This window comes from Diaporthe batatas, assembly GCF_019321695.1.
Source record: "Diaporthe batatas strain CRI 302-4 chromosome Unknown Contig00021, whole genome shotgun sequence".
In the NCBI taxonomy this organism is placed as follows: Eukaryota; Fungi; Ascomycota; class Sordariomycetes; order Diaporthales; family Diaporthaceae; genus Diaporthe; species Diaporthe batatas.
The window spans coordinates 476017-503209 of record NW_025408568.1 but is presented as its reverse complement, the minus strand read 5'-3'; the positions used below and the strand labels follow the sequence as shown (position 1 = coordinate 503209).

Sequence of the window (27193 nt, the reverse complement as noted above, 5' to 3'; positions counted from 1 at the left end):
TGCCTCCTAGCCTCAACTGCTCACCTGGGCACTGAAAGACGCGGCTGGTTATCCGGCTTGTCACTTGGACCTTGTGTCATTGTCTTATCTGACCAGTGAGGCTTCAGCTTTGCCTCGCCTCTGCTCGTGTCGCGAACAACGGACTTTGCGAGGGTCAGCAGTAAGCGACCAACTGGCATACCGCACACATTTGCCTTAACACCGAACCACATACGTGGAGAAGACTCTACCCGACACCTGTATAAGTCTTCGAAGACAGGGGACCAGCATAATCTCATAGAGAACTTATCATAATCCAAACTGCTGAACCTAGAAGACGCGAAATTAGTGTCTTTCCTAAACCAGACACCTAATTCGACTTTCCCTTTTGCGGTCGCTGCCAATATTGCACCCATGTCTCGACTATCGTGGCTGAGAAATAGAGACCCTGCCCAAGATGAAGGGCTGCAACTGTGGTCGACTTCGACTCTCGACCTGACCATCAGGGACCCTTCACATGATTCGAATCAATCGTATCATGCCCCAAGCTCCCCAAGCTTGGGATCGAACAACAATGAGCGAGATGAACCCGTTTCACCCACCACGCCGGCGATCACACCGGAACCTCCACACCTATGGATGCCGGAGCACCCACCCAGCACCCTACGAGGACCTCAACGTGTGCCAGGCACCTCGCCCGTGGTGACCATCCCACAGGAAAGAACCCAACCACACCACCCCGCCCAAGAAAAACACCGGGAACCACCACCACCGCCTGGCGATGGCCACCCCGCGGCCCAGCCCCCCAGCCCCAGCGAGCTGCCAGACGGCGGGCTAGAGGCCTGGACCGTCGTGGCGGGCAGCTGGTGCTGCCTCTTCGTGTCCTTCGGGTGGATCACCTGCATCGGCGACTTCCAGTCCTACTACTCGCGGCAGCTGCTCTCGTCCTACCCGGCCAGCACCATCGCGTGGATCCCCTCGGTCGAGACGTGCCTGCTCTTCCTGGGCGCGCCCGTCTTCGGCCGCGTCTTCGATAGCTACGGGCCCCGGCCGCTGCTGCTCGCGGGCACGCTGTTCCACGTCCTCGGGCTGGTCCTGCTCAGCTACTGCCGCGAGTACTACCAGGTGTTCCTCGCGCAGGCCGTCTTCAGCGCCATGGGGGCCAGTGCTATCTTCTGGGCTAGCAATAATGCCGTGGGGACGTGGTTCCGGAGGAGGAGGGCGTTTGCGATGGGGATTGTGAGTTCTGGGAGCTCGGTTGGGGGTGTGGTGGGCACGTAAGTTTGTCTTGTGCTTGTGGCTGTCATTTCCCTTGTGTTATTTGCGCCAGGCTGGCTGACATGCAACGCAGTGCTTCCATACCCACCCTGGTGGAGAGAATCGGCTTCCCCGAGACCATACGGGCAACGGCATTCCTCTACCTGGCCCTGCTGGCCTTCGCCCTTGTCACGGTCAAGTCGCGGCTCGTGCATACGCCCAAGCCTTTCAGGGTCCTGGACGTTGTCGCCCCTCTGAGGAATGGTTACCTGATCAAACTTGCCCTCGCGGCCTTCTTCTTCTTCCTCGGGGTATTCCTCCCTTACAATTTCCTCGTCGACGAGGGCGTCGACAGCGGCATGGGCGAAAGCCAAGCAAACAATCTCCTCGTGGTTCTAAGCGCGACAAGGTGAGTGTCGAACGAGATGCGTACTTCTGTGCCCCCCGTCTTCCTTCTGCTAGGATCCATGTCAGCCACTGACAGACCCCCCAGCATCATCGGCCGCATAGTCCCCGCCTGGGCAGGCGACCGACTCGGCCGGTTCAACGTGACCATCTTCTTCACACTCCTATCAGCGGTCTTCACGCTGGCGCTGTGGGTCCCGGCGCCGGAGGACAACACCGCGGCGCGCATGGCCTACGCGGCGCTCTACGGGATCACGTCGGGCGTGTTCGTGTCGCTGATGCCGACGCTCGTGGTCGAGGTGTGCCCGGACATGCGGCAGGTCGGCGTCTTCTCGGGCGCGACGTACCTGGCCGCGTCGCCGGCGATCCTGATCGCGCAGCCCATCGGGGGCGCGCTCGTGCGCGGCGGCGAGGGGGTGGGGATCGTGCAGATGTACGTGGGCATGAAGGTGTTTGCGGGGATTATGATGGGGGTCGGCGGCCTGTTGTTTGTTGTTGCCCGGGCGGCGCATATGAAGCAGCGGGGTGTGACGGGGCTGAAGGCGTGATATTCAAGTTATGCGGAGTACTAGTAGAATGATAATTTAGGAATAAGGTGACCTGCCCACATCCGGACCACCCCCTAATTCGGACCACGTTTTCCACCAAAACACACTATTGTTAAACACTTATTTCTCCAGATACTAATTGGAACGGTATAGGTTAATAAGTGCTAGATATTAAGTTAGAGTAACTTAGAATTATAGTCTTTTAGTTAAGGTGTCCTTATTTAGTATTATAAGGATTTATTTTAATTTTAAGGTAATTAAAGATATAGGTTTAAACCTTTAAAATTTAAAGAATCTACTATAAATTAAGTGTTAATAAAATCTTAAAATTAGTTAAACAATTTTATCTTTAATATTAAACTTTTTATTTTATTTAAAAAGTTTAAAATCTTTTATTAATTATATATTATAATAATAATAAGTAGTTAATCTTTATATATTAAAATTTAATTATTTTAAAACTACTTTTTATTTATAATTTATAGTTTTAAAAGACTTTAAAGGAGGAATATAATAAAATAAGTTAATTAATATTAAGCTTTTAATTAAAGTAATTTAAAATTAAAGATTTTTAATTAAAGTATTATTATATAATATAAAGACTTTATATTATTTATAATTTTATATATTAATTATAAATAAAATAAATAATATATAAATTTTAATAACTTTTAATTTTAAATAATATTTTAAAATTACTATTAGAAGTTTATTAAAGATTATTATTATATATAATAAAAAACGTTAATATTTATAAAATTATTCTAAAAGTTTATATAGTTAGATTTCTAACTTTTTATATAAAATAAAAGTAATAGTTCTTAAATCTAGTATAAGTTATATTATTTTAAAGTATAAACTAGTGGAGAAAATGAAGTATGTTATAGTGTGGCTAGGTGGTCTGAATTAGGGGTTGGTCTAGATGTGGGCGGGTCGCCTTATATTGATCATTGCTCACCACCATCACTTTTTTTATACAATTTTAGAGCACTTCACCAGCGTCGGGATAAGACACTCACAACATTGGGAGTTGGCATAGCTCACGAAGCCTTTCAATATCCAACACAGGCTGTTGTTAGACCGTCCCAGTCAACGACGAGGCTCTTGCAGCAATTAACTACGTATTGATAAAAACAGGTACCGCTCTGGATTGACATGGTCACCAAGCTACAATGCTAACCCCCCGGCCCGTTAATACTGGGAATGACATTACGCAGGGCACGCTCATAGGGTCTATATGTGTGGTGGTAATGTAGTAGGTAAAGACGGGGGACAAAAGGGGGAGGGCAGAGAGAAGAGTTAACCACTAAAACTTATCTAATATAATCTCTAACTTAATTTTATTTTCTTTTTTCATCCACTTAGTTACCCTCTACGCTTTATATTAATTTTTAAAATTATTAAATTATAAAAGCCTTCTAATATAATATATTTCGATTTAAAAAAAGATTTTAATATAATAAGTCTAGTAGGCTTATTTATATCTAAATGTAGTGTAGTGAGCGGTAACTCTAATACTTAATCGTCATTCTAGATCCCCTATAGATAAGTTCAAGCACTAAACGTTGCCTTCTAATTAGGCACTGATAACAGCCCGCTCAACTGGGAGAAGAACCGAGTGTAGATGGATGGTCCAAGTTTGGAATCCTCACGAGCTCTATGGGTCCCATTTCTCTAGGCGTAGGGCAGTAAAGCTGTCACGATTCCGAGCAGGGCATATCGAATAGAGCAAATTGACTGGTTTCTCAACTATCAATACTAGTGAGCGGAGGAAGCCGGTATTTATAGACAATGGAGCGTTCCAAGGATACAATGGGTGGATCCCACTGGTCACCCACCGCTCGATAAGAGCCGTTTCAGCTGAATCCTGCGCGCAGTGGGCACCGCTGAAGCTACAATATGGTCTCCACCCTATAGGGGTATCCTTTGGTGGCGAGGCACTCGGTCTTCCTTATCTTCCCTCGGTCATCTTGCTCCAGAGCGTATAGAGCCTTTGGCGCTCTCTGCAATTTTGTATTGTCGACACTGCGGTGAGTGATCTTACGGGGCTCTGGGTTCAAGCAATCGGCCCCACCAGAGTAGAGACCGCCAACCAGTTGACGGTTAGAACTTTTGCACGCTGGTTGTCCACTGCGCGGCACCCGCAGGGGCCCTGGTCTGCTGCGCCTTACACTGACGTATCTGCTTCCTGATGTGGCTACTGGCCTGATGGGTGCCTACTAGTACTTGATGCCTTCGAAGGAATAACAGTCTAGACAGATAACAGACACTTCCCCGTCGTCCAGACATCTTCCCATCCATTCCGCCAGGGCTATCGCCCTACGGCTGCCACATATTGCACTAGGAGCAACGATTTCGTTCAATCCAACCCCCCACACTGCGGCCCCATGGCGGCATCGGTGGCTCCAATGTCTTCAACTGGATCGACACCGGCGAACAGCGCCTCGCCTGGTCTAGGCCGGGTCCAAACATCGGCTGACAGCCGCGATGAGGAAGATGACGAGAAAATCAACTTCAAGACCGTGCTTACTATCATAGCCGCGGTTGGCATCCCTTTGAACGGCTTCGCAGCAGTAGGAGTTCTGAACGATATACTTGGCCTTACCACGTCCCCCATGAGGCCTGTACTCGAGCGCATTCCCCAATATGCTCCCGTTCTCTTAATCGGGATTGCACTACTGCCCAGATTCGGCCACATTAGCTCCAAGCAAATGTGGTTGCTCGCGAGCGGCACTTTGTGCTCCTTGACGTTTGCATGCGGGTTTGCCCGCACTGACAACCAATTCTTGATCCTACGCATACTTATAGGGTTCCTTGTGGCCGTGACGCAGACGGCGTCCCTGGACTACGTGGGCTGGTCGTGGCATCGCCCCGGGCCGATAAGATATACTCGTTTCTTTCCAGCACTGGCTACTGGTCCCTTGTACGCGAGCTTTCTTGGCTTCTTATTGAGCCATGTATCCTCGTGGCAACAGAGTTCCTCCGTTCTTGCCATTATGAACGCGGTTCTACTCATATTGTCCATTATCGCTCTCCCCGAAGACTCAGAATCGCGGAAAACGGCCGAGACTTTGGAGAATTTTACACACTTTGATTTGATGAACCGAATCATGGTTGCAGTTGGCGTTGGAGCAGTGTCCTTTGTCGTTGTGTGAGTCTTGCTAAAATCTCTTTTCGGAACGCAAGGTTTGCTAAGTCGTCTAGCGTGTACACACACATGTCGCAACCACAAAGCACGATACTGCCGATGGCACTCATTAGCGTCATTGCCTGTTTCAATATGTCCAGCAGCACAAAAAATGAGGGACTTGTGGAAGAGGATCCAATAGTGATGGAAGATCGAGGGCTGGTGCGGCAGCATAGACTCCCGGCGCAGGCTCTTCGGGCTTGCGTTAATGCCCTCAGGTCTTACCCGGCTCCTATATCATACGTTTCGCTTCTTTACCTGTGCTTTTACGCACTAGAAGGGCAAGAAGATATGTCGACAATAGAGCAGATCATCGTCCTGCAAATCTGCACCGGGGGAGCCGTTCTTGCCAGGTTCCTGGTCAATATGGCGATGCTTGGCCTGTCCGTACAGCTGGTAAACACATTCGTGGTTCGCCCCAAGCTCCGCTCAGCGGCACCTGGAGAATATCCGAGCGAAGCCGGAACCGGGAATACCGGTTCATGTTATCCTGATTGCCCGCTCACGGCGCCAGATAGCATCCGTGTCATTCGCCTGCATCCAGGCTCGCCCGGGGACAAACTGCAATGCACTCTTGCCGCCGTTAAACTGGAAGAAAACCCCACATACGAAGCTCTATCGTATTGCTGGGGCCGGCGCGCGAGCAACAATCACATAGAATGCCATTCATCATCATCGCCGGCGGCAACAAACGACGGCCTGGCTCCGGCGGCGGCTCTTGCTATCACAGATACACTGCACGATGCCCTGGTGTACCTCAGACATACGAAAGATGAGCGAGTCCTTTGGGTCGACCAGATATGCATCAACCAGAAGGACAACGAAGAGAGGTCTGCACAAGTCAAACTGATGCAGAAGATCTATTCTTCCACCAGGTGTGCCATCGTCTGGCTCAGGGTGGGGCTGCCTGCACTCCCAGAATCTCTCGTCGCTCAGAGGTCCGAGTTGCCCGGACTCTATCAGAGGATTGAAAAAACCATAGCAAAGCTGGCTGAAGACGATGGGCTGGAGAGTGACCCGGTTTTTGGGCCCAAGGTACGGAGCAAAAGACCTCTCCGAAACATGACCAAGGCCGAGCTCGTGAGGTACGGCCTTCCCAGCGAGAATGGCGGACGCTGGAGCCTCTTCTACGGGCTCTTCGACTCGCCCTGGTTCAGCCGCGTCTGGGTCGTGCAAGAGGTCGCGTGGCCGAGGGAGGTCAAGGTCCACTACACAAACATGGAGACGTCATGGGAGCAGTTCACCAGGGTCATGGCCTTTGTCGAGTCACTCGAGATTGAAATTTTCGACCCGCGCCGCCGGGCCGTGTGTCACTTTTTCTCGCGCCTCAGAGCCCTGCAGGCGTGCCGCATGAACATACGAGCCGGCAGTCCCAAGCCCCTGGACCAGGTCCTGTCTCAGCACCGTGTGGCCGCGGCGACAGATCCCCGGGATCACATCTACGGTCTCATGGGCTTGGCGTCGGAACAGCCCCCGCCCCTGGAACCGGATTACGGGGCCAGTGCGAGTTCTGTGTTCCTGGAGGCGACCAGGTGGGCGGTCCGTGATGGCTGCCTGGACATTCTTGGTCTGGGTGGGGACCCCTCGAGCCCGGATCGTCCCAAAGGTCTACCGTCTTGGGCTCCGGACTTCAGCGACGCCAACGGACCGCACAGCCTGACAGGCATGGGGATGCTCCCGCACTTTGAGGTCAGCTCCTTGAAACAATTCCGAGCAGGCGGCGGTCCTGTTGCTGCGCCGAGGATTCGGGATGACGGCGTCATGGAGATAACAGGGCAGCTCATCGGGAGGGTCCGGGAGGTGACTGCTGGAGTTGCCCCTGGCAGAGACATGCTAGACGCCTACAGGATGCGCGCCACGGCTCAAATCGAATCCAACACACTGCACGTGAGCAGTATAGTCCGCGACGGTTTGCGTATGCTGAACACCAAGATGGAATGGCAGAAGATGGCAGGAGAACTAATAGCCAGGAGCAGTGGTCACTACACGCACACGGGGGAGAGCATGGGAGACGCGGTTATGCGTACCTGCCTCCTGGGCGAGACCCACGAGACCATAGAGAAGATGCGGCCGTTGTACGAGAACGATCAGCTCCAGCTCAGGGTCTGGCGGCTCCTCACGCTTGGCCGGGGGTGCTCCAGGTTGCTCCTGGGCTACGCAATCATGGCCGTGGCGTTCATAGGACCGCTCGCCGCCGAGCCGCTTCTGCGCCGGTGCGGGTACCGGTACATTATGAGGAACTGGGAGTACCACGCGCGCAGGCAGATCTCAGCCGAGCGGGAGCTCTTCTGCGGGACAAACGGCCTGGTTGGGCTGGCTCCCCGGTGGTCTGCGCTCGGGGACGAGATATTCGTCCTCCGCGGCGGCAAGGTGCCGGTGTTGTTGCGGAGGGACGGGGATAGTGGTCCGTATCAATTTGTTGGCGAGGCATATGTGCATGGCGCGATGGAAGGAGACATGTTCGATTTGCACAAGTGCGAAAACCTCCTGATTGCTTGAGCCAGCGGCCGCGAGCCAGGCGTGTACCTAGGTAGCTGGAAGAGCCACCTCTGGTAGTGGCACGACTCTATATTAGAGAATCCCATGTCTGAGATTAATAGTTGACTGTCCTCGTCCCGCTTTCTTTTCCAAAAGACCGGCGGTCATGTACGGATTCCTCGTCAATGCTCAGACTGCAATATCGCCAGGATACTCCAGTATATTCTTCCATTCTGCCTAGTGTTTAGTACCGATGTGATGTGATTTAGTCACAAATTGCTTACAAGATGCGCCATCAATGGTCCGTCTTTACAGCGTGTCTTGTTTCCTGACTAGGGATAGAGTCTATCTAGGCTACACCTTGCGATTTACCTGGCACGACAGTGGTACGTCGTCTCGTTTTTAACTTGTTAAAATTCTCTAACACCGTTCCTTAGTGCCCTTTTCGTGTTCCGTCAGGCTTAAGTAGCCCTCTTTCCACGACGAACTAGATTTCTCACCACAAATTATATGCTTTGCGCACATCCCTTACTAACCTTATCTCAACTCCAAAACTCAAGCCGTTTTTAGAGATAGGCCTAGACTTGATATTAAGCGCTTGGTGTGTGGAAATACACTCTATCTTGTTAGGCTCATTCCTAGAGGTTAGATCACTCACGATCGCCTCTAAATGCGCGGCCTTTAAAGTAGTGATAGTAGAGCGGATTAAAATATATAGGGAATAAGTATCTATAGTATTATTAGTAGTAAATATAGGACTTTATTAACTTATATTAGTTAAGTATTTATTAAGAAAATCTAAGGGTTTTAAGCTTTTAATTAAAATTATAAAAATAATAAAATAAATAATTTATAAAATATTATACTTCCTTTAAAGTTTTTTAAAATTAGTTTTTAATTAAAATATTAATATTATAAAAATGAATATATTATTTTATAAATAATATTTTCTTTATTAATTATTATAAGTATAAAAGTATTAATTTATAAGTATTAAATTTTAAATTATAAAATAATCTAAAATTATAATTTTTAATTAAAATATCTTAATATAATATTATAGAAATTAGTTTTAATAAGTATATATTAAATCTTATAATATTAAAGATATTAATATTATATAAACTTTAATATTTTATAAAAATAAAAGAATTAAATATAATTAAAAATAATATAAAAACTTTATTTAAATATAGTTTTAAGATTTATAATATTTTAATTAAATTTAAAAAATATAAAATAATAAAGTTAATTATTTAATAACTTTTAAATAAAATACTAAAAGTATATAAGGTAGTATTCTAAATTAATCTACTTATAAGCTAGCATTATATTATTTAAAAGGAAATACTATACTTATATACCATTTGTTTTTTCCTACATGAATATCCATTCTCTAAATCTAACTGTGCCCGGATAGACACACTGACAACAAAGCTAGTTCACACAACTAATTCTACAAGCTTTTCGGTCCCCAAACACACTCCTGTTAGATGGTCTGCAGAGCTAGGTGCCCGGGTAAAAAAGGAGGCGGTTGCAGAATTGGACTGCGAATTGGTGACATTAATGAATCTCAGGCCACAAATTCTTTGGATTGACATGGTCGCTAAGCTACAATGCTGACCCCCTGGCCCGTCAGTGCTGGGAATGACATCACGCAGGGCGCGCTCACAGGGCGTGGATGTGTTACTACTTAGGTAGCTACTTAAGTAGCTACTCTAGATTCACAAAGCAGTTTGCTCATGCTCCCTGCCCTCGAACCAACAATTCCAGACCGGCTCGAGGCCTTCGCCCAACCGGCCCAAAGACCTAACTGATTGTTGTCTACTCACAAGAACGAAGCATACATGTAATCACGATGCCCCCAAACGCAGCAACCACCGCCGCCATCCTCAAAGCGCTCAGCCGGCACCTCAGGGGCGAAGAACACGAGCGCGCAGAGATAACCATCAACGAGGCCAGGCACGAGATCCTCGCCTCGGAGCTCGACCTCCTCGTCAGGGACCCAGAGTCCCCCCTCGTCGCGGCCAGGCTCATCCTCACGCTGCGGGACATCACACCCAGCCCAAAGCCGCCCACAGAGCTGGCAGCACACATCTTCACCACCACAACCTCCGCCGCCGGCGCAGACCCCTCCTCCACCTCAGTGATCCTCGACGACACCCACGGCGGCGCATCCCAGTCCCAGTCCCAGCCCCAGCCCCAAACACCACCCCCACCCCACCGCACATCCACAATCCCAACACATCCACACCCACACCCCTCCCTCAAGCAGACCTACAAAACCTACCTCAAAACCTTCATGTCGCCCCCCACCACCGCCCTCCCCGCCCTGCCGGCCTTCCTCCACCAGCCCACGGTAACACACAACCGCCGCCCCCTCGGCATACCAGCGTACCACGGCCTCGGGCAGGCCGTGCGCGCCGCCGTGCCCGACGTCGACGTCGAGGTGGAGGGGCTGCTGGCCGACGGGGCGAGGGGGCTGGTCGCGGCGCGGCTGCGGTTCCGGGGGACGCTGGCGGCGGCGGCGGCGCCTGCGGGTGGTGGGGGTGGGGGGCGCGTGGACATTGGGGAGATTGTGTTTTATTGGTTCGAGGGGGGCAGGATTCGGGAGGTTGTCAGTCTTGTTGATTTTGGGGGGGTGTCTGTGGTTGGTGGTGGTGGTGGTGGTGGGTCTTGAGTATGTGTATACTGGTTACGAGGATTTATTTGCTATATAGACACCTAGGTAGTCACCATGTTGATGCCGATCCAGCTGCCATGCTATGCCATGTCCCCCAAGGCGCCCAAAAGTCCGCAAGTCGGTGATGATTGCATCCCCTCGTGAAACAAAAGCATCCAATAAAGCAACCAGCAGTCGTTAATTCATGACTGTTCAAAGAGCCGGAAAACTGAGCGCCATCCGTCAATCGTGGTGAGCAGAGAGTCCTCGCCGAGCCAGACCATCCTGCCTTGCAAAGCTGCACACTGTAAACAAAAGCTTCAAAACTGCTACCATGGACCAAATTCCAATATACGCCTCCTTAGCCCAAATCAGAAAACTCCAACGCCCAAAACACAACCTCCTATGCCAAAACCTCCTGCGCCAGTGCGGCCATGACGGCGTGCGGGGGCAGGCTCCAATCAATCGCCGCGGTCGGGCCCATGGGGGGCTCGTGGTCGACCTCGTCGTCCTCGTTGTCGGTCCAGCCCCTCTCGGGGCCCCAGGTGACGGGGAGGTCCCTGGCGGCGACCACCGCCAGCAGGCCCTGCATCATGTCGCCCGCCCTCTTGACGGCGGTGTTGGCGTCGAACTGCACCGACTCGACGCCCGGCAGGCCGTCCAGCAGGCCGCCCAGCAGCTCCTGCGAGAAGGCCTCGTAGAAGCCGGTGGACCGCCGCCACCCGTTGAAGATGTTGTCGCTGGGGTCGATCTCGACGTGGACGGACAGGCGGCGGACGCCGGCGCAGTCCCGCAGGCCGAGCAGGTCGCTGACGGCCCAGCTGCGGTAGGGCTTGTTGAAGCCGGGCCCCAGGCGCAGCTCGAGGGAGGTGAGGTGGGCGCGCGACTGGGGCTTGAGGCGGGCGAGCAGGCCCAGCTTCTTGCGCGAGTAGCGGCCGTCGATGGGGAACACGCGGAAGGTGCGGGCGCTGTAGAAGACGTGCGACGCCTCGCGGTAGAACTGGCGGCACACGCGCAGGACGCACAGCTTCTTGTGGATGGTGAAGTAGTTGCCCGGCTCGAGGTCCACGACGGGCCCGACGTCGGCGAAGTGGAAGGCGTATATCTTGACCCGCAGCTCCGAGGGCAGGTCCATGAACCGGAAGGGCTGGACCACCTCCTTCTTGGGCTTCCTGTTGGCGATGGGGACGTCGAGGGTCAGGGCGCCGATGGCCAGGTTGTTGGGGTCGTCGGGGTCGAGCTCGGCCTCGGTGGTGTAGGCGGAGGTGAGGGCGGAGCTGATCGGGGTGGTGACGCTGGACGAGATGGGCGTGGGGGAGGCGAGGCCCCTGGCTCGGGCCCCCTTGGCCGGCCTGCGAACCATTGCGGGAGTCGGTGGAGGGGGTGAGGGGTTGGTGGTGTCAGTTGTTGGTGGCGATGTCCGTAAAACTCCGACTTGGTGTGCTCAACAGTAACCTTCGTGGTGGTGGTCGTGCTGGTGGCGTCGATGAAATACGCCGATGGGTATCTTGTATGCTGAATAAACGTAGTCGCGTGATGCAATCCAAGGCCGATTGGATTGTACTCGTGTGGTAGGGACTATGGCGTCGTGATTGTTGTGGTGGTGGATATGAGTGGGTTCGGTATTCTCGATTTCAGGGTCTCCGTGGTGGAAGGGCCGGAAGTCCCGATTCGGGGGCGAAATGCTGCGAGTTTACGCCGACTGGGGTTGGTTTGATTCCTATGCGTGATTGTTGAAGGTGGATCCAATTGATGATGACGATGATTTGCAGGACTCAGAGGGTGGTCCCATCGTGAGTGCTAACTGGGAGGCAGACCGACGACTGGGAACCACCCTCAGAAAGCAGCATCCGCACCGGCCATCGTGAAGACTTGGGAGGATGGAGACTTGGTGCTGGTGGAGAACATGGACTGCAGGTGACGACGGCCTGCAGGTTCGAAAGTGGTGGCAGAAGTGGCGACGCAGCAGAAGACAAGAACAAGCAGAGAAGGTGGTTCTTGGAGAGGGTCGCAACAGTTAATGTACTGGACAAGACAGACAACTCGATCGATCACCAAGGCAAGTTCAGATTAGGTTGTGTCGTGTGAGGCGGGGGAGAGAGACGGAGAGAGGTTGCATATGCTTTGCGGGGAACCAAGTCAAGAGGGGAGCATCGTCAAGTCGAGTCGCATCGCATGGGATTGACGGGAGACGGACTAATAAAGTGCCAAGACTGCAAAGTAGCACTCCGTACTCCGTACTCCGTACCGTCACTGCCGTAATGGACGGCACACGTGAACACTAGCGTTCAGCCGTTTGACTCCACACCTGCCCCACAGAGCCTCCCCTAACCCTCGTGCGAGGCGATAACCGGGACGTCACCCCACCGATAACAGCTCTCGAGGAGCTCGGGCCAGCCCTTCCCGTCCGGCGGATGAGCTTGTCGCCTTCTGAATTTTCTATGGTGACGAAATAACCTGGCGACTCGGCTCGACTTGGGATTCGATTCCACTCCACCCTCCACCCTCGACAATCCTGCCCGCCTCTCCCCGACAATGCGCCTGTCTGGGCTATAATCTGGCAGCAGCAACCACGACTTGGACCTTGTATCTTTCTTTCTCGGAGCAGGTCGAACACACCCCTCCACCCCCACATCCACAGGTCATCCATCATGCTCTCACGGGCAGCCCTGCGCCTGGCCCAGTCGGGTGCTGCGTCAAGATGGGTCTCTGCCGCACCCACCCGCAGAGCCCTGCCTGCATTGACAACGACGTCGATAATATGGAGTAGGGGCATGGCCAAGGACAACAAACCATCTTCGCGATTCGGGCCCTCGTCAAATACACCCCAAAAACCAGCCAAGCCAGAACAGCAGCCCGCCCCAGAACAACCAAAGGCTGTCGAGCCCGAACCTGCGAAGCCTGTCGAGCCAGCCGCCGACAAGACCCCCGAGGCCCCCGAGAAGCAGATCCCCCTGTCTGAGCTTCCCGACCTTACGCAGGGTATCCCGTCCACCTTTGCCTTCGAGCAGGCCGCCGCCAACGAGAAGGCCGCGTTGGAGAGGGTCGAGGAGGATGCGCCCACAAGCCCAGGCGGCGGGCGTGGCAAGGGCGAGCTGCCTGCCTCAGCATACATATCCTCCACCGAGAAGCGCCGCCAACGGTTCGCAAACTACATGTTTGCCGGCGCCCTCGCCGGTATGGTGGGCGGCGTCGTCTATCTCGGCCGGAACTGGGACGACGAGGAAGAGGGCAAGCACCCAGAGGTCCCCAACGGCTGGGGCCTCGGTCTCTGGTGGAACCGCGCCTCGACGCGCATGAGCGAGGTACTGACCTACTACCACGAGCCTGCCTTCGAGAAGCTGCTGCCCGACCCAGACCCCATGTTCGAGCGGCCATACACGTTGTGCATCAGCCTCGAGGACATGCTTGTGCACAGCGAATGGACCCGTGAGCACGGCTGGCGGCTGGCCAAGCGCCCTGGCGCCGACTACTTCCTGCACTACCTCAGCCAGTATTATGAGCTTGTCCTCTTCACCTCGGTGCCTTTTGCCATGGGTGAGCCTCTCGTGCGCAAGCTAGACCCTTACCGATTTATTGTCTGGCCGCTGTTCCGAGAGGCCACCAAGTATAAGGATGGTGAGATTGTAAAGGTTAGCAAACTCCTTTCTGCCCCCCCCCCCCGGCACGACCTTTTCTCCCAGTAGCCAAAGCTCGCTAACCCTCCTCCCCCGCCCGCAGGATCTCGCCTACCTGAACCGAGACCTCTCCAAGGTCATCATGATCGACACGAACCCACAGCACGTCAAGGCCCAGCCCGAGAACGCGATCGTGCTCCCCAAGTGGACCGGCGACCCCAAGGACACGGAGCTGGTGTCGCTGATCCCCTTCCTCGAGTACATCCACACGATGCAGTACAGCGACGTGCGCAAGGTGCTCAAGTCGTTCGAGGGCAAGCACATCCCGACCGAGTTCGCGCGCCGCGAGGCCATCGCGCGCGCCGAGTTCAACAAGCAGCTCGAGGCCGAGCGCCGGAGGCACCCGCACCGGGGCCAGAGCGGCATGGCGGCGCTGGGGGGGCTGTTCGGCCTGAAGCCGCAGAACCTGAGCGTCATGGTGCTGCCCGAGGGCGAGCAGGACCCGGCGACCGCGTTCGCGCAGGGCAAGATGCTGCAGGACATTGCGCGCGAGCGCGGGCAGAAGAACTACGAGGAGATGGAGAAGATGATCCGCGAGAACGGCGAGAAGTGGCTCAAGGAGGAGGCCGCGCTGCAGGAGGCCGCGCAGAAGGAGGCCATGAACAGCATGAAGTCCTCCTTCACGGGCTGGTTCACGCCCGGCCCCGGCGGCGCGGGCGGCGACGGGTCGGACAAGAAGCCGTGATATGATGACGTTCATAATCCCCTGACCTCTGGGCTGTGATATTACATACAGCCTTTGGGGTGTGGCTCTCACCGCTCTAGTCCCGTCCCGCCCGCTGCCCCTAACTCTCTTCTCTACCTAGATAGGTTCGCGTCACACACGTACTTGGTCTTTATCGTTTGCTGGCGGCGGCATCTGCATAGGAGTACTGTACTGACTGGGCGGCCTCGTTTTCAGTGAGGCTTTCGCGTGTTTCTGTTTCACACATAATGAGGTAAACCCATCTTCCACATAGGTGGTTTTTCATATGCCGTGAGGTGGGGGGGGGTTCTGAACGGATCAAAAATATGTAGACTACTTTGCTCCATAGATGATGGGCCGATATGGTCGGCCGTGTACGAATTTGAGGATATCCTGACAAGACAGTGCTGCTGGGTGCCGCAATAGCATGTAGCTGAGTGCTGCTCTCTCTTTCCACCATCTTGATGTGTAGAACACATGTTAGAAATGAAGCGGTTCACAGGACACATGCTGTGAACATCAGCCAGGAAGGGAAGGACCATTAGATATTGTCCATTGACCTCGCAGTATTGTGGGTTAATTATTGATCCATCAACGCATATTCCAGTCCACGGACTTGCGCATGCCACCAATGTACTCGTCCGTCCGTAATGAGAAACATGTCTACAGGTAATAATCTAATGCAAATGCAAGGGCCACGGGTGGTCTACAGTACCGCCCCCTCTCAAAAGCGCGAGAGGGTACGCATTGGCCAATGTTGACGCCGTCAATGCTGATCCCCACTCGTCGGATCTCTCTGCTGAGCCGTCTAGTTAGTCCCCCATGCATCAACGCCGTCCGTGTATTCTATCCAGGCCGTATCGTCCGCCTACTTGGCAATCTCAACACCATTCGTAGCGCCTAGGGAAACACACACGCACAGTCAGTACAAAGCTGCCGGCCCCGGAGGCCAGGGACGCCCCCCGGGAAAACAGGAGGGGGCAGGCGGTCAAACTTACCAAGGGCCTTCTTGATGTCGCCGTAGATGGCGAACTGGCCCGCAGTCAGCCCGCCGACCATGAACAGGCGCGTGGGCAGGCCCGCGAAGGAGCCCCGGACGCCGAGCTCGCGGCCGATCTTGACGAGGCGCGACGCGGTGCTCTCGCCGGGCAGGCCCTTCGTCTTGTTGATCTTGGACAGCATCGTGTCGGCGGGCTGGGAGACGATCGCCGCCGCGAAGCCCGCGAGGAGGCCCGAGCCCAGGTTGACGGCCGTCTGGCCGCCGCTGGACAGGGTGGACTTGTCGACCTGCACGAAGATGGCCTCGGAGATCTTCTCGAAGGCCACGAATTTTGTTACCGTGTAGGGGACCCTGATGTATATGTCAGCCCAGTCTGGTCCACAATACACCCCCTTCCAGCATCCAAGGGTTCCCGTTCATCATCCGGGATTTCCACACAAAAAAAAGAAAGCAGAAAACGTACTGCTTGAACAGAATAGGCCCAAACCCAGAATAAAAAGCCCCCACGCCCTCCTGCCTCAGGATCCTGCCGAACCCGCCCACGAGCCCCCTGGCGAACCCGGGCGTCGACACGAGCCGGATGCGCGTGGCCTCGAGCGGGCACAGGGCGATGCTCGCAAAGAACTCTGCGCTGGCCGCCGAGACGGAGTACACGGCGGCGCGGTTCCGGCGCGCGGCGTCGATCCCCAGCAGGTCGATGGCCTGCTTCTTGAAGAACTCGTAGCCGCCGAACTTGAAGGCGCCCTGGACAAAGTAGCCCGTGAAGGTGGGGCCGAACCCCGTCAGCAGGGCGGCGGCGCCCTCGTGCTGCATCACCTGCCGGAAGCCGCCCACCATGCCGCGGTTGTAGGTCTTTGGGTCTAGCTGGATGCGGGTCTTGACGCTGGTTTTGGGGTGTCAGCGTGTGTGGTCAAGGCTGGGTAGGGGCTGGGGGGGGGGGGGCGGATGGGGACATCTGGACTGAACGGACACGTCGACTGGGGTGAAGGCGCCGTGCGTCACGGAGCAGCCCAGGGCGCCGGCGAGGGCGAAGCGGGAGTACAGGTCGATGCCCTCGGGCACCTTTGCGGGGGTGGCGGCCATCGTGATGGTGTGTGTGTGTGTGTGTATGTGTGAGAGAGAGAGATGGGCGACTACAAAAAGGACTAGAGGTGAGTGAGTGAAGTGAGTAATAAGTGTGCGAGTGAGAGATGAGGAATTGGCAATGCCCCGGATTTCTCACGCTCGCCCCTTACCGTATTCATGTTTGGGTCCCCGGGTTTAACCGGCGAAGGATTCGGTTGGTTGGCATGTTGGCATGGGCCCGCTGACATGGCGATTTGATAATGCCATGTCTGGGACTGGGTTTGCGTGTGTCAGGAATGCTTGGATTTCAGGATAATTCATATCTGGCCCAGCGTTTATTAATTCGTGACGTAGTTTTGAATAGTCTCTGCAAGTTGCAAGGCGATACCTAGGTATCAACACCTCTTGCATACTTGGTATGGTGTGCTGGCATTATCTGCGAAGCAACCTGTCAGAAGGACCCTGTCATGAAGCACCCACTTATCATAAGCACGGCTGAAGAACTTTTCCTCATAGTTACAAGTGCACCGTTTTCAATTCACGCTCGTTTCGTCCTGGTTTCCTCGGGGCAGCCGGGCGTGCATTGTGGAGACCCCAATGCTCAACCTTGAGAGCTGGTACGGAAGAAAACATGAATTCTGCTGTTGTTCCACTTCATGTCATCAATGGCTATACATTCTAACATGTGATTTTGCTTCTAATTGCCATAGGGTGGTTTCGTTTCTAACCCCTATACATATAAACCGTATGCGGCGCCTTCGTACAGTGCTAAACCGTTGACGCTCAAGACCGACTAGGCAGCAATTGACCCACTTTCATCTACGCATCGCCATTCTCGCCAACTTTCCAACATCATATATTTTCAAACCAATCCTCCGCTATTGTGTCATCCCCGAACACGAAGACATGGAGCCCGTGCCGGACACTTCAGGAGACACACTGCCAAAAGCTGACAGGTGGTCTGCTCGTCTCAGCCACATCACCTTCTGGCAGGCCCCAGAGGACCCTGACAAGCCAAACTTACCCTATCGTCCGGGCTTCTCTATCCAGGTCTCCCGACACGCACCGCCGCCCGCGTTTTCCACGGCGGAGGAGCTTGAGCACCTGGGACTTGAAGAGAGGCCGCGGCTCTCGCAGGAATACCTGGAGAAAGTGTCTCATAGTCAAGCAGTCGTTGCCAACCCTCCTGAGCAGGGAATCCCGCTTGCTTCTCCGCAGGCGGAAACTGCTGACCTGGTTATTACCTCCCCCATCGCTGTTGGCTCTGCTCGAGGGCCGCAAATTGTGGCGTGCAGAGTCGTGTTGCGGGACGGGGAGCCATTTACTGCGGTCGCGAAGATATATGACCCACTTTACTATAGCTTCGAGCACAGTTTCGGCCACTATCCACGTGACACTGTCTTCGAAGCGGATGAAGATTTTATGGTTGAGACATGGGCTTATGAAGCCCTTCAAAAGGCTGGTCAGACGGGGGATTTTACCCCCATATACTATGGATCGTGGACATTCACTCTGCCTATCGTTCTGAAAGGGGTGACCACGGAAAGACCAGTTCGCATGATTCTAATGGAGCACCTTAACGGTGTTAGCATTCAAGCGTCCTGCATGCAAAACAGCTATAACAGGGAGGCGGCTACACACACATTCCACTATCCCGAAGAATACCGACTCGAGGTGCTTGCACGGGCTATGGATGGGTACGTCAGGCAAATGCAGGCAGGTGTCAGACAGGGCGATTTCGCGGGGTGCAACATCGTCCTTGTTCCGATCCAGCGTCCCACTGCAGAGTCAGAAATGTTCGGCGGTCTCTACCTTCCTCGAATTGTACTCATCGACTACGATAACGCGGATCTGGAGGAGAGGCCACCCGACGACACCGATTCACGGCCCATGAATCCAGTACAGACTTTCTGGACACCATATCTCTGGTCTGATATAGCCGGCTGGGTTCCGAGCACATGGGAGAAAGGTGACGGCCAGGAGGAGTGGCTGCTAAAGAGATTTTGCGGCGATGACCAGCGGGATCTGTATCACCCGGTTCCAGCGCACATCAGCTGCTTGGTGAAGCAGCGGGACTGCCTAAGTGGGGTTCTGAGAGATGGCCGCTCGGTCGAGGGCACGACTATCAAGCCTCAGTCAGATGGGGACACGCCACTCTCAGAGGTTGTCCAGACCCTATCCCGTGCCGCTACACATTCTCAATCAGTCCCGGGAGGTGACAATGGCCATCATACTGCATCATCTGGAAGGGCCGCGGCGGTGGACGCACGACCTCGAGCTCATGGTTCCGTTTTGTCAACGACCAGAACTTTGTCCCCTCCCACCGCGGCCGACATATCAAAGGAACCGATGTGCGGTGCTCGACCAGCAACTCTTCATGGTCATGCAACTGTCCATAGTACCTCGTCGCCTGGAAAGGAAAAGGCAGCACCCGAAACAGGTTCAAGTAGATCCGATCCGTCAGCCGAGACAGACGAATCACCGAGTCCTCCACCAAGTCCTCCCAATGTCAAACCGGGACGAGATTACTGGATGCGGCCAAAGCCAAAGTTGCCGATAATAGACGGGTCTCTGTTTAGCGAGGTGCTAATGAGACAGAAGAGTGAGAAGTAGTTAGGTATGTAGGTTGCTCTTCAAAAAGTAGAAGTCAATAATGGGTTTCACCCATCGAATTTAATCATTCTTATAGACACCATATATTTTTTAAAGGCGGTGTCATGAGCGTTTACCATTGTATGAAAGCGTCATGTATGTACTATAGGTATGGGTATCAGAAACAAAACCACTGATCAAGCCCACCTGCTCGCGATCATCATCATCAGTACGACTGAGTTGACACCCTTTATAATCTGGAGTCACGGCGGCTTAATCTTTAGCCTTGAGCAAGTCAAAGACCATATCCCCGGAGAAGAAACGTGCGTTCAGTCTTGCCGGTCCTTCGAAGAAAGCAGATGAGTTGTCGAATCGATGCTCGGTCTGGAAGAATCACCTGAGGGGCTGGGGTAGACGCTCGGTCCGGGCCTCGCGCCCGCCCCAAGCCCAAGGCTGCTGACGACCTTGTTGAAGATACCCTTGGCAGCCGCCGAGACCCAGTCCCCCTCTTGGCGCCTCCTTGTTACCGGCTCGAGTGGCAGACCGGCTTCCTTCCTGGCCGATCGTTCTTGTGCGTGCTTGCTCGTGGTATAGGTGGACGGGCTGGAGAGTTCTGTGAAATACCTGTCCCTTACTTCGTCCATTTCCCGGAGGACAATCTTAGCGATGTTGTCGTCATATGACTTCGGGTCCAGCGGTTTCCCGCTGTACAGGGTGACGGCAAGCTCCCGGTCGCGAGACAGCATCATTGCCAGTGTCGACCAGTCACATTCGTCAATCAGGCGGTAGATCTGGCCGGTTGGATATGGCTCAGCTGCGGCGAGCCTGATTCTTTTCTCGACGTGCCCTTGGTCTAGCATCAGCTCCTTGATAGGAGTAGCGATTGTTTGTTGATATATTCGGGAATCCCTGTCGTTCTTGCTCTCCCCCCCGGTTTTCTGGGGAAGATCCAGCTCCTCAATCCTCCTAGATACCCAAGAGTCCATATTAATCTCTCGCTGTGAGTGTCCTGCGTAATCTAGTATGATTGATTTTGCCAAGAACCATTGGTATCCTATGAGATTGCCAAAAAGGGCGGTCCGGGGGACAATGCCCCTGTGCAGATCCTTCCAATGTTCCGAAATCTGCTCATCTAGGTTGTCGAGATGTCCGAGTTGTTGGAGGGCAGCACGTTGCTGTTGTGGGGTAGTGGGATCAGGCCGCTGAAGGATTTCTTCGTTCTGCTTAGTCGCATCTAGTAGCTCTTTGTGGAGGAGAGGTGTCACGTAGTCTAGCAGAAGTAACTCGTATCCTGAAACTCGGCGGCTCAGGATTGAACGTATCTCTTCAGCAACTGGGTCCTTTGGTTTGTCTCCCATTTTGTGTTTGAGCGACAGTCTTGGATAAAGAAAAGGTCAAAGATTGGGAGAGGAAACTGAGGGCGCGGGTTGTGCAAGACCTGGTGTTTTGAGTGGGACACGCGGCGTGAGGGACGAGCCGTGCCAACTGAGAAGGCGCGTGTGAATTATACTTATGGGCCTGGGCCGGCATGATGTCATCTACCCCAGGAACCCGTGGGTCGATTCAGCTGATGTACTCCGTACACCCAGCGGCACAGCTGGCTCCAAGGTTGGTAACCCAATTCCTTCCAGCGCTACTGGCCAATCAGATTGCAAGTCGCCAACCAACGGATATCATCAAACAGGAGTCACCTAACAAAAGACCAAAGATAGCCATCTTCGCAGGTGTATCATATTTGCCCTTCATTGGCCTCCTGAACTCCTGCATCTGGGCTGCAGAACCGCCAGCCTCGTGGCGGTGCAGGCGACCCGGCTGCTGGCGCCAACAACAATCCTGCCGGGCCGGGGGAAAGGGAAGGGGGCGAGGTCGAGAGAGTGACCTTCTCCCTATTAGACTGGCTATGTATAGACATTGTCTCCCGTTGGTTTCTTCCTGGGTATGGTCGCCTCGACCTCCAGGCCGGCTGAAGACAGTTGTGGGCAACCAAGGGACGAAGTATGGGCCGAGAGCTGAATTTCCAATGGCCAGGAACGCAAAGTGCTGGTACGCAGTTGGTGGTTTCATCAAAAATAGCCTTTTACCAACACCTCCAACAGCATCCTTTTCAAGAAGAGACTGGTTCGAAGACTTGAGTGATAGGGAAGGACTAGAACACAGCTTAGCACCAGCACATCCTTATATAAGGAGAAGACAGCTTCCCCAGCTCCAGTGTGGTTTCGCTTCTAATCCGTATACGTCCGAGGACATACATAGCGCCTTCATACAGTAGTAAGCACTCAAGACCTAGCGCTTAAAAAGAATACGATCCCAATAACAATAGTTATAATACGATAGGTGCTTGTAGCCTCAGCCTTGCGACATACAGACAAGGCTAAGGGGCACCGTCTTGACGACGGCGTTGACTAGAATCGTGGACAGAAGTAGCCCACGGTCTAGTCGCCGCGAAGGAGTCATCATATCTGTATGTTCGATATTTAGCTGGTTTAGCTTCTACTCTGTAAACGTTTGAAGCGATACACGGAGCCTTCATACAATCCCTCTTGTCGTCAACCTCTGGGAGCCAGGAATGGATTGTGTAAGCAAAGCCGGACGTCATTCTCAGTCATGAAAACAGCACAAAAGAAGCAGTGCCAAGGTACTTACAACATGTCAATGCTGGCCAGTCCCGGTTGCATTTCTCTCCAAACGCTTGTCTATTGGTAGGGGCAACCCATCTTCGCTGACGGCTCTTAGTATTGTAGCTGCCAAAGTGAAAGCCAAGACACATCCCGCAATGTTCAGTTACATATGTATAATCTCATAAACCTTCCATGAAGAGGTACTTTGTAAGTTCATCGGAATCATAGGCCGTGTCATATGAGTAATCCAGTTGTACATATGGCCCATTAACGGCGCCAGTATTGTGACCTACTCCCGTACCTCGTTCGCAGTCTATGGTCTTGATAGAGATCCTTCTACCACTTTGATCCAATTCCTATTCCCAGGCCGGACCCTTATGATCCCCTGGACAATACAGAGTCGACCATATTGAATTCTCTCTGTACTATTGTTTTAAACACTGGGTCCTGAGCGTTTACTAGTGTATGAAGGCGCCGCATACGTTTGATACGTGTGGGGATTGGAAACGAAGTCAGACTAATGGGATTGATCGTTGCAAGACACTTAACATTTCTTTGCGGTGGTCCTGTATGCCCTGATTTTCGCTACCGGTATGCTTGTTTCGATACTTGTTTGAGAGAGCGAGTTGCTTCTTCAAAGCAATCACATAAAGTTCTTCATACAAAGCTGATGACGACAGCTAACCCTCCTTTAACTACATACTCAAGCTAGATCTAGGGTTATTACTGCCGGCCTCTTACTAAAGTAATAGGTAGGGCTACCACTCACTACACTTAGTGTAATTAGTATAGTATAGTATATATAAATAAATCTATTACACTCTATTATATTAAAAGTATTTTAAAATCTATTATATTATATTAAAGAATTTAATATATATAATATAATAAGTTTTAATATATAGTTATTAAATTTTTAAACTTTTAAATAACTATAATTAAATTTATAAAGATTAATTATAAACCTTACTTTATACTTTATAAAGTATATATTTAAATTATTAATATACTTTATAAAGTATATATTTATATATATATAAGTATTATTTACTTTAATAGAATTTATTAACTATTATATAAAAGCTTTAAATAAACTTTAAAGTATAAATATAACTTTAAAATATTAAAAGCTTTAAAATATTAAAACTTTAAAATATTATTTAAATAATTTATTAAAGTTTATACTTAAAAGTATAAAATTAATTAAAGTATATACCTTTTAAATATAAATATAAATTATTTTAATTTAAAATAAAGTTATAATTTATAATTTATTGTTTTAAATTTTATTTATAAAATTAATACTATATTATATTATATTATATTATATTATAACTTTTATAAATATTAAATATTATTATATTTAAATATTTTATTATTATATTTATATATTATTAAAATAAAAAATTAAATATAATTATTATTTTTAATTTATTTTATATTTTAATATATTATTATTTAAAATATAATTATTAAAACTTTTAATATTATATATAAGGTTTATTTTATATATATATTTTATAAATTATTATTAATAAGTCTTTTAATTTTTAAATAATTTAGAATATTATTTAAGTTATTATATTTAAAGTATAATAAATTTATTTTAATAATATATTATTTAATAATATAAATATTAAATATATTTAAAATTTATTTATTAATTAATTTATTTTATTAAATAAATATATATAAGTTTTTCTTATAGTTAAAAATCTTATTATAATTATAATTTAAATTATTAATTATATTAAAATATTTTTATATTAAAATATATTAATACTTTTAATTTATAATTAAATTATATAATTTATTTTATTTAAATAAATCCTTTATATAAAGTTTTAATATATTATTATATTAATTATATATATAATTATAAGTTTATTAGTTATTAATAATTTATTAATTTAATTCTTACTTTAATAGGTTTAATTATTTAAATAATATACCTTTTAATATTATAATTTCTAACCCTTTAATAATCTCTCTCCTTTCTTTCTCTTCCTTTATTTATTTTTTATCTTTCTTCCGTTTTTATATTAACATTTATTTAATTATAAAAATATTTTTAAAAGACTTTATATATATTAATATTAATAATATTTATTTAATTTAAATATTTTTAAATTATATTTTTATAATTAATAATAAAGTTAAAATTTTATAAAAGTTAAGATTTTATAAAAATAAATTTTTAATAATATTAAAATAAATAATATAAAAGTTAATAAATTTAAGTTTTTAAATTTATTAAATAAACTTTTATTTAAAAAATTATTTTATTAATAACTTTTATTAATATAAATATAGTACTATTATATTTTCTTTAAGTAAATATAAGTTTAAATTTAAAGGTTTTTAAAAAAGAAAGTTAAAAATAAACCTTTAAAAATAATATTTAAACGTAATATAATTATTTCATTATATAAATAAAGTAAATGAAATTAAATTTAAATAATTAAAACTTTAACTTTTTAATTAAAAGTATTGATTATTATTTCTTTTAATAAACTTTAATAAAAAAGTTAATTAATTTAAATAATATAAATAAATAAAGTTTTATTAAATATAAATTTAATTTAATAAAGGTTTTAATATTTTATTAATAATAATTTAATTAACCTTTTAATTAAAATATATAATATAATTAATAATAGTTTTATAATTAATATATATAATATATTATATTTTTAATAACTATATAATTAATATATATAATATATTATATTACTTTTAAATAATAATTAATAATTAATATTTAATAATTTAATTAAAAGTTTTATTTTAATTTATTAAATAATAGTTTATTATATTATATTATTTATAAAATATATAAAGAATAAAATTAATATATTATATTTATAAAATATAAAATAAGAATTTTAAAAGTTAAAATTATATTAATATATAATATAATTTATTTATTATTAATACTTTATTAAATAATTCTATATATAAAATATATTATAAATTATAAACTATATATATATACTTAATAAAGTATAAAAATAATAATATATTAAATATTAAAGTTATAAAATTAAAATTATATTTATAAAATTTATTTATTATTAATATTTTATTATATAATTTTATATATAAATTATATAATAAATTATAAATTATATATATATATACTTTATAAAGTATAAAAGTATTAATATATTAAATATATAAAGAATTAATTATAAAATAATATAAAATAAAATTATTAAAATTTAATTAAACTTATATATACTTATTCTACTTATATTATAAAATTATTATATTCTATTAAATATATATTTAAATTACTTTTATATTTTATAAAGTATAATAATAAATTAAATTATATATATATTAATTTAAAGTTTAAAAGTAATTTCTTTAAATAAATTATAAAATATTCTTTATATATTATTTAATAGATATTTAATTTTATAAATAATATAAGTTATTATTAATAGTATATTATTAAAAGAATAATTTATATTAAAATTATTTTAAAATATTTTTTAAAATATATTTTTAAAATTTATTAAATTTTAATACTTTAAAAGCCTTAAAATTAATTTTAAAATATAACTTTAATATTAAGTATTTTATAAATTAAAAGTATAAATAAATTTATTATTATTATATATAAAAAGTTACTTAAAGTATTTTATAATTATATTAAAAGATTTTTAAAGTATTAAATTTTATTTTTAATTTAATTATAAAATATAAAATTAATTTTAAAATATATTAAAATTTTATAAAAATTAAAGTTTAAAATTAATTTATATTTAAAATATAAAATATTATTAAATTTTAATAATTAAATATTATTAATTTAAAAATTAAATAATTATAAATAATTTAATTAATTATTTTAATAAAAATATTTTTAATAAAACTTTAATATTTTATTATTATTAAAACCTTTTTTATTTTATTAAATTTTAAGTCTTATATATTATATTTAAATATTTAAACCTTTTAATTATAAAAATAAATATAATTTTAAATAAACTTTATAATAATTAAAGTTTATTATTATATATAATAAATTTAAATTTATAAGAATTAAAATTTTATAAAATATTTAAAGTATAATTTATATTATATTTCATAATTAATATTTAATAATTAATATTTAAATAATTAATAATTAATATATAATATTATAATATTTTATTTTAATAAATTTATATATTTTATAAAATTTTATTTTTATATATTAAAATTTATTAATAATTATATTAAATAAAATATTATATTATATATATTTAAAGTTTTATAAAATATTTAAAATTATAAATAAAATTAAATACTTTATTTTAAATAATATAAATAATAATAATATAATAATAAAAATTAAGTTAACTTTTAATATTAATAACTTTAAATATTATATTTATTATTTTAAATATATTATAAATTTAATTATAAATATTTTATTATTTAAAATAATATTATATTATTTAAAACTTTTTTAATTTAAATAATTTAAATATTAAATTATAATATATAAAGTAATAAAAATAAACTTTATATATTAAATAATATTAAAATAATTATATATATTTTAATATATTAAGTATTTATATTTATTATTATTTATTAAATTATTAAACTTTATTTATTTTTAATATTATAATAAAATAAAATAATTATTAATAATATATTATTTATTATTATATATTTTAATTTAAAAATAGTTTTTATTTTAATAAAAATAAAGTTAATAAAAATTAAAATATAATTATAATTATAAATAAAATTTTAAATATATTAATAATATACTTAAAATATTTAAAAGTAATAATTAAATTTAAAATTAAAATATAATTTTAAAAATATATAATAATATTTAAAGTATTATTATAAATTTTAAATTCTTTTAAAAATATTTTAAAATATAAAAGAAAGTTATTAAAGAGTTTTAAAATTAAATACTTTATAATTAATATAAACTATATATAAAAAATTAAACTTCTATTATATTATATTTAATAAATTATTTATTTATTATATTTAATAATTTTTATTTAATATATTAATAAATATTCTTTA

General features: G+C 45.6%; 8 protein-coding genes across 8 annotated transcripts; 5 read left to right on the top strand and 3 right to left on the bottom strand.

Annotated features, from left to right (window-relative positions):
- Positions 1–99: 99 nt before the first annotated feature.
- Positions 100–2322, top strand: KVR01_012836 (uncharacterized protein). Its single transcript, XM_044783571.1, has 3 exons — positions 100–1256; positions 1331–1645; positions 1730–2322. Exons 1-3 carry the CDS (start codon positions 394–396, stop codon positions 2187–2189), a joined length of 1638 nt encoding a protein of 545 aa, XP_044638307.1. The 5' UTR covers positions 100–393; the 3' UTR covers positions 2190–2322.
- A 2945-nt stretch (positions 2323–5267) lies between these two features.
- Positions 5268–7875, top strand: KVR01_012846 (uncharacterized protein; the record flags this gene model as incomplete). The annotated part of the gene is made up of 2 exons (XM_044784570.1): positions 5268–5340; positions 5394–7875. Exons 1-2 carry the CDS (start codon positions 5288–5290, stop codon positions 7873–7875), a joined length of 2535 nt encoding a protein of 844 aa, XP_044638317.1. The 5' UTR covers positions 5268–5287.
- Positions 7876–9579: 1704 nt separating this feature from the next.
- On the bottom strand, positions 9580–12682 carry KVR01_012821 (uncharacterized protein). The gene has a single exon (XM_044783218.1). The coding sequence runs from the start codon at positions 11877–11879 to the stop codon at positions 10920–10922; it is 960 nt and encodes a 319-aa protein (XP_044638292.1). The 5' UTR covers positions 11880–12682; the 3' UTR covers positions 9580–10919.
- On the top strand, positions 9713–10534 carry KVR01_012795 (uncharacterized protein; the record flags this gene model as incomplete). Its single annotated transcript, XM_044782669.1, has 1 exon — positions 9713–10534. One exon carries the CDS (start codon positions 9713–9715, stop codon positions 10532–10534), a length of 822 nt encoding a protein of 273 aa, XP_044638266.1.
- Positions 12683–12928: 246 nt separating the features above from the next.
- On the top strand, positions 12929–15278 carry KVR01_012755 (protein translocase subunit TIM50). Its single transcript, XM_044791073.1, has 2 exons — positions 12929–14148; positions 14237–15278. Exons 1-2 carry the CDS (start codon positions 13168–13170, stop codon positions 14876–14878), a joined length of 1623 nt encoding a protein of 540 aa, XP_044638226.1. The 5' UTR covers positions 12929–13167; the 3' UTR covers positions 14879–15278.
- A 113-nt stretch (positions 15279–15391) lies between these two features.
- KVR01_012840 (uncharacterized protein) lies at positions 15392–17058 on the bottom strand. The gene is made up of 4 exons (XM_044790506.1): positions 16849–17058; positions 16342–16761; positions 15877–16229; positions 15392–15778 (listed from the first exon to the last, which is right to left on the bottom strand). The coding sequence occupies exons 1-4, from the start codon at positions 16959–16961 to the stop codon at positions 15747–15749; spliced, it is 918 nt and encodes a 305-aa protein (XP_044638311.1). The 5' UTR covers positions 16962–17058; the 3' UTR covers positions 15392–15746.
- Positions 17059–17741: 683 nt separating this feature from the next.
- KVR01_012813 (uncharacterized protein) lies at positions 17742–19556 on the top strand (the record flags this gene model as incomplete). The annotated part of the gene is made up of 1 exon (XM_044790407.1): positions 17742–19556. Exon 1 carries the CDS (start codon positions 17850–17852, stop codon positions 19554–19556), a length of 1707 nt encoding a protein of 568 aa, XP_044638284.1. The 5' UTR covers positions 17742–17849.
- Positions 19557–19600: 44 nt separating this feature from the next.
- On the bottom strand, positions 19601–21032 carry KVR01_012735 (uncharacterized protein). The gene has a single exon (XM_044788501.1). The coding sequence runs from the start codon at positions 20891–20893 to the stop codon at positions 19865–19867; it is 1029 nt and encodes a 342-aa protein (XP_044638206.1). The 5' UTR covers positions 20894–21032; the 3' UTR covers positions 19601–19864.
- Between the last annotated feature and the right edge of the window lie 6161 nt (positions 21033–27193).